At 33.9% G+C, this 10,705-nt stretch overlaps 2 protein-coding genes across 2 annotated transcripts; both read right to left on the reverse strand.

Moving 5' to 3' along the window:
* Positions 1–261: 261 nt before the first annotated feature.
* On the reverse strand, positions 262–8,129 carry LOC127083765 (uncharacterized). The gene is made up of 20 exons (XM_051024099.1): positions 6,441–8,129; positions 5,464–5,667; positions 5,073–5,177; positions 4,830–4,895; positions 4,573–4,737; positions 4,280–4,354; positions 4,067–4,194; positions 3,748–3,859; positions 3,583–3,649; positions 3,397–3,506; positions 3,263–3,316; positions 3,019–3,177; positions 2,719–2,814; positions 1,950–2,035; positions 1,769–1,835; positions 1,598–1,664; positions 1,366–1,517; positions 984–1,075; positions 804–870; positions 262–702 (listed from the first exon to the last, which is right to left on the reverse strand). The coding sequence occupies exons 1-20, from the start codon at positions 7,941–7,943 to the stop codon at positions 568–570; spliced, it is 3,510 nt and encodes a 1,169-aa protein (XP_050880056.1). The 5' UTR covers positions 7,944–8,129; the 3' UTR covers positions 262–567.
* Positions 8,130–8,350: 221 nt separating this feature from the next.
* On the reverse strand, positions 8,351–10,278 carry LOC127083766 (zinc finger protein 4). Its single transcript, XM_051024100.1, has 2 exons — positions 9,892–10,278; positions 8,351–9,396 (listed from the first exon to the last, which is right to left on the reverse strand). Exon 2 carries the CDS (start codon positions 9,305–9,307, stop codon positions 8,537–8,539), a length of 771 nt encoding a protein of 256 aa, XP_050880057.1. The 5' UTR covers positions 9,308–9,396; positions 9,892–10,278; the 3' UTR covers positions 8,351–8,536.
* Positions 10,279–10,705: the final 427 nt, after the last annotated feature.

Genomic DNA, 10,705 nt, shown 5'->3' on the forward strand with positions numbered 1-10,705 from the left:
TGATATCCAAAAAAGTTTCAATAAAATATTAAGATATCTAAAATAATATTTTAAAAATAATTATTCAAATCAAATTTTCGTTTAAATTTTTTATGAATTTTTTTTATAAATACTTTTTACAAAATAAAAATTAATTTTATAAAAAACCAAAACAAAGTGACCCTAGTTTTGGTAAATCAATGGTCTCAAAAAAGAAGAAAGTTGGACACCATTTTGGTTAAATTCACAATTCCACTCCAATCAACAATTGTACTTGGGCGATTAATTTCTCATAAGTTGAAAATTACTCTTACACAAACAAATCCTCAAAAAAAATCGCTATAAGAGCCGAATCTCATGGTATACTCTATGAAGGGATTCTGGCAGGAAAAACAGTATAAACTAATGTACATTTTCAAGTAAAAGAAAGTTACTGCCCATTTGTATAATTTGTACGTGCAGATGCTGTACCTTTTCACACTGGAAGATTGGAATCTTCCTTTCTTATTGTCTATTGTACAATTTCAGTTTGAAACCAAGAAATTTGCACCTCCTTCAGTTCCAAATGAAGCCTAATAATTAGAGGATCTAGGGGGATTTAGTGCCTGATGCTCCCACAGTTCGAATTCTCATTCCAATTCCTATTTCACCATGTTGGTCTATGAAGTAAATCATCTGATTAATAGTTTCCTCACTTCCCAGACGGTCAGGTCCAGATAAAATCTATAAAAAAAAAATTACATAATTCAAATAAATCCACATTAACACAAAGTAAAGAAAATTGGTTCTTTTGACCAAATATAACGAACATGGTTTCTACTTACTCTTTTTACCACCGAAACAACATTGGGAAGATTCTCCTTATTACTTCCATATAGGTGTTCATCCGACCTCATCAATGCAACAGTTAACTACTTTAGCTTATAGCCCAATACATGAACAAAAGTATAAATATGGTAATAATTTGAAAGTAATCCAAAGGAGATTTAAGAACACGTTAATACCTTTGTATCAATTTAGAAAGTAGCCCATGTGCATATCTAGCTTCATTGTAATTATGCTTCAATGGCAAGCAGCGTAACCATTTTTGAACCACCTGCTTAAAAGAATTAAGTTACGATACAAGTAAAGGCTCATTGTAGGACTTCTTTTCTAGAGCAACCTCTTTGAGAGAGACACACCACATATTCACCAAAAATCTTAAGGTGATAGGTGAGTGGGTTCTCTCACTTATAAATGCTCAAGTCTCCAAATTGCCAACTAATGTGGGACTATTATCCACACTACTCATACTTGATACATTCTCAACAATTACATGTATCCATTTTGCATTGAAGGAAGGTAGAGCACTATTTCATTTTGCATTGATATTTTAGCTATTATTACCTCAGGCGTGATACAATCACGGTGAAATTCACAGATTTTTCCAAGAGCTGCAACTGCTGTATCCCATAATGTTTTCACATTTTCATTGTTATACAGGAGTACTAGTTGACCAAGTTCTTTATCCAGAACATTGTATAATATCAAGATACACGCTGCACAAAACTTATTGCTGTTAAATTTCAGAGGTTAAATAACTTTTTTAAAAGGTCAAGAGTTTAAAAAAAGTTACTACCATTTGCAGAGTCTTTAAATTTATGTCCTCCAAACATAGCACAGATTCCAACTGCCCGTGTTGCATGCTGGAATAATAATTAACCAACAATTAATGCTCATTTGTTTTTGTTTTTAAGTTTAATTTTATATTAATAAGGAAACAAAATTATTGACACATCTTTGAAATTACCAGCAGGGAACAAGGATAATCTTTCGTCAAAGCAAGATATGAGATTGATCTATATCTATCAAAATACCTATTAGATCAAATATGACAAAGGGACAAGATAAAGTTATCAACGGTTACATTACTATTGCTATAACTTCATACCAAACTCATAAAAGAAACTAAGTATAACAAACTGATTTACGGCGTCAATTTGTCTGGAAATAGCGGCAAGATAACGTTAAAAATGGAAATTGCGAAAGCTATTATTCTATCTGGATTATCATCGGCCTGCCAAAGATTAGCCAAAAGCAATAATAAAATTGATGAGAAACATTATGGAGGAGCACAATTTTTACTTAAGATTATCAAGTAGAACATATATATAATGCTATCCATTATATCAATCCTGGCCAAATTTGAACAGCTTAGTGGACTAGATCAAATAGATTTTGCAGAAAAATGGGCTTGGAATGAATGGATTTTTTTAATTTTTCAAAAAAACAAAAAAACTAAATGTTTATAAATTTTACAACCAGAATATTTGCATATCAAGTGTTTAATGTCTCTAGTATTGAGTAAAAAAAGAGTATTTGTAGTATTTTGCTATATGAAATGTAGTTATGAGACAAATTGTTAATCTTAGATAAAAGCATGACCCTAGATAGAATATTATGGCGGAAGTTGATCCATGTACCGACCCCAATTAGTGGGAAAAAGCTTGGTTGTTGTTGTATTCTTCTAGACACTATTATACGTTCATTTTATAATTTAATTTTTGTTTCCAGTTGAGTCTTAATTATCCTACATACATCCTGTGTTCCTAATTAAACTCGTATATCATAAAAAAATGTTAGCCTGACACTCTTCTTACCTTCCTTAGTGATCTGTATTACTCTTGTTTGATATATGCAGGTTTTCTAGCACAATGATTATAACAAGCTCATTTAAAAAACATTGAGATCAGAACATACCAAAAACCCGACAACATTAGACATGAGGTCATCAACATGTACCAAGAATTGGTCTCTAGATGTGTCAATCATTGTTGCTATTAAGTGAATTACTTCCTGTGATGAGGAGAAGAGTTGATTATCATTCCTACTCTATGGATCAACAAATAATGTAAATACAAATTTAGGAGTATAATAATCATAGATAAATATGTCCTACAGATATATCCATGCATATTTTAAATTTCCTGTGAGTAAATAAGTCATAAAAAATAATATAATGTATGTGTATTCAATAACAGGAGAATTTAAAGATATAACCTCAATTAGTTCGTCTGTTGTTAAAGATTCAAAAACATCTTCCAATACTCCTACTTCTTGTGCTTTCTCCATTTCAAATTTAATAATCTCTTTTACTGCATCGTTTATTCCGTCAGCAATAACCTTGACCAGTTCATTACTGAAAAATGAACTAGAGATCTGCATAATGAACATATGTTACTAATATGAGAAATATATAATCTAAACATATTATCTATATGTATCTTACAAAATTATATCTTACCTGAAAGCATCTAACAAGTAACCTCAATATTGTTACTGACAAATCCCTGTCATCCTGCATGTGTTTTGCATTGGCAAGAAATAAGTCCAAATATAAAATGATAAATTAAGTAAGAACTACAACCTAATACATACCCCCAACATCAATGTTACAATCAAAGATTGTACAATGACGAAAGTCATGTCTCTTTTAGTGTCATTACTTTTGTCACCTACTTTAAGTGAGAGTAATAGTTTTGGAAGACCTAAAAACAGAATGTAAATTATTTAATAAAAAATTGTTTAAACCCAGAAAAAAAAATAGAAAAAAAAAATATTCACCTAAAATAGAAGCCTTGCGAATTTGAAAACTAGAACAACCAAGCAAACGTATAAACATTGGAGCAACCTAATCATTTAAAGACAAATTTAATTAGTCACAAGTATGTTTTTTAGGTGAGCAAGCACCTCTATATAAACCACAAACATCAGATCTGTCAAACTAACCGTGCTAATGTGGGGGGAAAAGTTTATAGATGACCGAATAGCACAATATGCCAATGTATTACAAGCCCGAACTCTTGTTAGCTCAACCAATTTTTTGTTCTCATCATTTAGGCTGCAAATGAGCACATCCATCAGTTAATAACAAGAGAGCATGAGTTGAATGACTTTTTAACTTGGTCTGTGATATCATTGTTGTTCCCAATTTGCATTCCTATTAAACTGTGTGATTTCCTCATAATTCCACAAAATATTGCTCATTCAATCAGAACTAACAGAAACTCTTTTATCTTTGTCCATTAAGTCAAATAGAATGGCAAACCTATCATCACTGAGCTTATTGTCCATTAAGTCAATTAGGGGTTGAATGGATCCAATCAACATTGGCATGATGTCTTTGATAAATTTGTCAATACTCACTCTTGGGAATTGACAGATTTGATCTAGAACCTGCACAATATTCATTCAGTTAGGAATGTGAACTTTCAACTACATGTGGGAGAGATACATGACCGAACATTGATTTAAAATATACCTTTATGACGATACACTTTAATAAATAGTCTTCATTACTCGATTGTCTTTCAAGTAATATTAGAGATTCCACAACCTTCAAATGTTACAAGATGAATTAGCACAAAAAAAAAATTATTTCATAGCTATTTGACAACCATTAAGATATATGAATCTATGACAAACTTAACCAAATCTTGAATGATATATTCCCCTTTTCAATTCTAATTTCTACTTGTCTCAATTTTAAATTTGGTTTCAATTTTATGTTTTATATAATTTGAGTCAATTTTAAATGGAATTAGAAGTACTCACCTGAACAACTTCTTGTTCTTTGAAGTTATCTCGCCCAACTTTCCTTATAAGATGTACGATGCATTCTAAACATTTGGCACACAGCACAGGTTTGTGTAAACTACTGAACGCAATAACTCTCAGTGCTTCTATTGTTGTATCGTAATAATTTTTGCGAAAATTTTCCTGCATGCAACAATTACACACAAATCACATTAGGATAATTGTTTGTCACAATCAAAACATGTCATTCCTAAACTTCAGATATCAATGTATACCGCCATTAAAACTGCAAACGACTTCAGGGTATCAATAGCTTCGATCTGTAACTTCTGTTTTTCATGCTGAAAAACTCAGAAAACTCATTTAGCTTATTTTAAGTACATTAAACATAAGAAAAAACAATAGAAAAATAATGGTTGAGACTACACCAATAGGATGAGTAAATGTATGCAATGAATTCATATAAAGTGCAATGTGTATAAATGAGAAGTTAATAGTAAAGATTGCAGACTATGTACCTTAAGAAGTAAAAGTAATGATGTTATAATTTGTTCCCCAAAATGTGATATTTTGTCAAAGTCACAAGTTTTTACCAAGGAACGAAGGGCAATGAGAGCATATGACTGCAGAAGTAAACAAAGGATATCTATTATAAAACAACTCAATAAATAGTGCTTCAATGTATACTATACATAGTAAAACTGTCGTGAAATCGGCTTTTAAGATAATTACTATATTTAAAAATTTGAGATAAATTTTAATGCACATATTTAATTTCAATATGAGTAAACTAATAACAAATATATAAAAAGAAAATATAAAATGTGGAAAAAATATAAAACATGTTAATAATAAGAAAAGCATCTCTTTATTAACAGATATCAAGTTGCAACATTAATATGTTCGTACCAGTACACGGGCACAAGAGTTACTTTTAATGATGGGAACTAGCTTCTCGAAGAACTTCATCTGAAATTGAGCACGCAATAACAGTTTCTTACATTCACTCAATCGCCTAATGGCATGCATAGTAGCCCAAAGTACTCTGTTGTTCTGATCATCCAATGACTTAAGGACCAATATGGCAACTTGTTCAAAGTTCTGAATTATGTTCTGTGGTTGCAAAGTGGAAGAGAGGGACGGATCATATATGAATGAAGTTGTTAGCATCATAAATAACATGACATGCACCAAATTGGAAGAATTAATAATGAAAAATCATTTTCTGGCATTGTGTGTACTCTGAAACTTGTAGTTGCATAGTGGTCAACTTCACGCACAGGTATGTGTGGCGCAAGCTTCTTCTATTGACACAATAATAAGTAACCGGCCAAGGTTTACAAACTGGGTATAATCCACCAGACTTTAATTTGTTAATTATTTTGATTGATCAGAGAAAGTCCATATCGACTGAAACTATTTAAACTCGGTGGTGCATTAAATTTAGGCTTGTTTAGGAGAAACCAAATACAAATACAAACCTTCATCTGCATAAAGCTACACAACACCACACATCATTACATACATAAATCATGATCATGGTTTTAAAAAACGGTCCGCTCGCAACCATAATTGTGGGACTTAAATTGTTGGTTTTTGAAACCACATTGCAACCTAAATCCTTGATCAAATAATTCACTTGATAACAAGAAAAAAGTGTAATGTTTGTCTAGAAATAAAGACATGCTTCTCTGAACAATGTACTGAAAAGCACACATAGAAATCATGCAAAATTTTGAATAGTCCCATGGAGATCTGTTGAAATATCTATTAAATTTACATGACATAATTTTGCTCTTTCTATAAGCTAATGCATCATCAAGAAAACAATTCAGGGTTTAAAGCTCATTGAATATCATATTATATCATATCATTTATATGCATACCATTTCTTTGAAGTTATTCTGTGCAATTGTAGCAAAGGCCAGCATAGCTGCATGACGTAGCTGCCAATCAATACTCGGTAAATATTTCATTGTTATCATCCCAATTGCTGTGGGAACAAAGACTCTTTCATTCCCATCTATAGAGAGGCAATCCAACAGGAATTGCCCACGGTGGAAACTTTCTGTCAACCCAGCATCTTTACAATCCCTACTGTCAACATCATACCAAAGAGGATCGTCAATAACATACGAAAACATATTCATAGCAACCGCAAATATCCTTCTGACTTCGTACTCGGAAATAATCTTGATCATACATTCCATCACATTCACATTTGCGGTATCAAGCTCCTTGATTACATAAACTGCTTCAGATCTCAGTTGCTCGCTTGCATCTGTTGCCTCCGCTATTCGAATCATACACCAAAACAGTACATCGTGTTTACTCTTAAAGATACTTCCGTCATCCAGTGAAACTAAATCACCCAAACGTTTAAGCCTACTCATCAGAATCTCTTCTTCTCCGTGTTGATCGACAATATTCAACAAAACTGGCACAAGAAAATCACATATATCGGTTCTCTGGAGATCCTTCGAAAATAACATCAACGAAATCGATGCATTGTATGCCAATCCTTTTATTTCTTGATCCGTCGAGTAAATAAATTCCAAGATGTTTCCGAAGACAAGTTCGAAGTTCCCTCGACTCAGCCAGAACTCTTTGTTTAGAGCAACATCCAGTGGTAATTCAGCTAATAATATAAGCCCTTTCTTGTTTTCTGATTCGGATTCTCCACAAATGGACGTGATAGAGTACTCGAGAAGCTCCTCCCAACAGGCAAGAGAAGATTGATTCAAATTTGCAGCGAGGTTCCCTACGCGGTACAACCTGTCAGCGAGGAGACCGACCGTTTCGCATAGGGAACGAAACAAAATTTCTTCGGATTCTAACATGAGTGAATGAAGAAGAGGGATTTTAAGTTCAATGAGGATAGATGAATTCAATGGATTGTTTACCCCTTCGGGAAGAACTTCATGGATAAGAGCAACAATTTCAGTTCGTATTTGAAGCGGCGGGTGGAGTTCGAGGATTTTAGCGAGCTTGAATGAGAATGCGTTAGGGTAAAAACGTGTGAACGATTTGAAAACTATCTTGAATCTTTCTTTCATGGTTTTCGCGTACTCGTCTATTGCTTCTTGCAACGACGAGAGGTCGTTGGATTCCAGCAACCTTGCCGCGTGCTCTTGGAGTTCGAAACCGTGGATGAGTGATTTGTCTTGGAATTCTTCCAAACGTTTTCTCTTTCTCACTCTTTCAGTCAAGTAATTGCGCGGTGGCTCCTTTATCTCCGGCACAAACGGATCGCGTAGGGAACCATCCTCCTGTAGCGACGTCGGTGACGCCGGCGGCGAGAAAGAATTCTGAGTTGAGGCGGCGCTAGAGGGTGACACCGGCGGCGAGAAAGACTTCTGAGTTGAGCCGGAGCTAGAGGTTGACGCCATTGTTGAAACTGTGTTGAAACTTCAACGGAAGATTTTGGCGGGAAAAGTAACTGTTAGTTTGATGGAATCTGTTTTTCTGTTGTGGTGGTAGTGTCCACGTCAGCTTTTCAATCAATTTTCACAAGAAAGACAATGGCATTATCGTAATATTGGAGGAAGCGTATTTCACACATTGTTATGGGTTGTTGTGATGGGCCTCAAGCCCATTACTCAGCTTTGTCAAACCCAAGTTGTTATTTGTAAGCAGATACTTAGTTAAACCGTCCACATCCGCGAAATCGGCTGCGACAAAACAGAAGTTGTCGATATCGATAATGTATTCACTGTTTTTGTAATAAAGAAGAAATTGTGGTTAATTCATACTTCTACGATCGCAATCAATATTGCAACATCTGTACTGACTGAAATAACGAAAGTCTTTAAGCAACCGCGACGGTTACTTGAGCTCATATCGCATTACATTTTGTCTGTGAAAAGTAATTACAGAAAAAAACATGATTTATATATATATATAGTAGACATACATAGATGCTCCAAATTTGTCTTCCCAGAGTTCTTATACAAGAAGAAACATAGAGTAAAATACCAAAGTTTCAAAGTTTCAATGTTAATTCAGGTGCTGAATTCTCTATATTATCAACCAATGGTTTTACATTCACTTCAGTAAAACACAGATTTGACCTCTGATGAGCATTATTACTACCTCCCTCAGTAACCTGATGGAAACTACCTTGCCACAAAAGTTCTGTCTCATCATCCTCCAAGAATATCGGATGACCGATACATCCTTGTTTGAATCTCGCGTTACTTTTTATCTCGGGACTAGGCCTTATTGTTGGTGGCAAAAAAGCATGGTGTAGTGAAGAGTGTGATTTTATACCTAAGGACCTGAAAGAACCATTGAGAGGGAGCGATGCTAAACTTGCATACCTCTCAGAGAATACTCCCATTCGCAAAGCTCGCTTTGCTATAATTCTTTCTCTTTTGTGTGCGTTTTGGTGTCCACCGAGTGCCTGAGAGCTGTAAAACTTGCGGTGACAGTAATTGCAAGAGAAAACTCTCGGGATGATGGTAGGTTCATTGCTGCTCTCACTGGTAGTACTTGAGAATGAGAATCCTGTTGAATCTCTCGGAACCAAGTCGTTGTTGTTGTTGAAATTGAGTGTTAAGTCGAGTGAGATTGGATTTGAATAGGGACGGAACTCTCTTGGATTTGTAATGTTTGAATTATTGGTGAAGCTGTTACTATAGGAACCTGGAGAGGTTTCGAATCCATGGATGGATATACTGGAAGCAACATGGCTACTTACTTCAGATTCATATTCTGTGACGGCCTCTACTTCAAGATCGAAAATCGGTTTCATGATTAAAGCGAATTCGCTAAATAGTCCAGCAATTTATACCATCAGAATATGATCTGATTAAGAGCTTCCGACGAAAGAGATGTTTGTTTCTGCAATGAAAACCAATCAGTTCATAGTTAGTATGCACCAAAGCACAACAAATGATCACAGAATTCGGCCAATCGAACACAACAATCTCTTAATATTTACTCAAAACCTTATTTCACTTATGGTAGATCTGAAAAGAAATGGCCAAATATACTAGTTTGTGCTATATGAGTAAATTACATTCTTGACTCAGTAAGCAAGGTTTCAATTCCCAACTATTATAGTAACAACTTACTTCTGATCTTAAATAAATCTATAATATCTATGATTCTTTTCTTCCTAAATAGTAGACCTCCAATTACAAAATGACCTATAATGACAGAACCAAATTAAGGACTGAAAAAGAAAAACATAAATATGACGAAATAACAACATCTGCATAATCAAGTGGTTAACAAGGTGCAAAACTAATGCATGAGATGAAAATCTAGTGATTTAAAGTCCTAATTTGTATAGAAACTAAGAATGAAGAAGACATTCAGAAGTTCAAAACATACCCTCTCTTAAGTTTCAGATGATGGCTTGTTACTGAGATCAACTATAAACTGCTTCGAAAATTGGAGACATGTATTTCCTTTGTTTCTTCTCTTTGGAAAGGTTTGTTATGAGAAGACAAAATAAACCTGTGTGTCTTTTTATTTATGTTCCTAAAGCACTAATAAAGGGTGAAATGAAAGCTATTACTAGTAGTTCTTAATGTTGTAATTATTAAAACACAAATAAAAATGTACTGAACTTGGTATAAAAATAAAGGAAGGGTAAATGATGAAAAAGGGAGGGGTAGAGACAGTTAGATGGTGGGCATTGATGTTTATTTATGGGAAAGCAAAGGTAAGATGATGTGAGTAAAGTGTTTGGGGACAAAGGAGTCAGGCACACAAAAAAAGGACGACGAGGTTGTCCTCTAGTGAACAATTTAGACAGAATTACGAAACGTTTTAAAGAGAACGATTAGATCGGTTACTCGATAACAGTAGTAATAATAATAATATGGAAAATTATATAAGATGTTCGGATTCGGTTTGTGCTACTATTGTTAGTGACATCTGACGATGCAAATAATAATATAAGAAATAGGAAATAATGAGAGGACATGATGAAATATGCTATACTTTAAATGTCTGAGGCATGGTACCACCTTTTAATTTAGTATTTTTAGGATGAATTTTGGGCTTTTTAATGAAAGCAAACATCTTCTTCTGTTACATGTACAAAAAGTTCAATCATCAACTAGGTTGATTGAACATAGTATGAGAAAAAAGCAAAAATAAGATAACAGTTTTTCATAGTCATTATTCCCCCACCTAAGAT

The sequence above is a fragment of the Lathyrus oleraceus genome, chromosome 5, assembly GCF_024323335.1.
Source record: "Lathyrus oleraceus cultivar Zhongwan6 chromosome 5, CAAS_Psat_ZW6_1.0, whole genome shotgun sequence".
Classification (NCBI taxonomy): domain Eukaryota; kingdom Viridiplantae; phylum Streptophyta; class Magnoliopsida; order Fabales; family Fabaceae; genus Lathyrus; species Lathyrus oleraceus.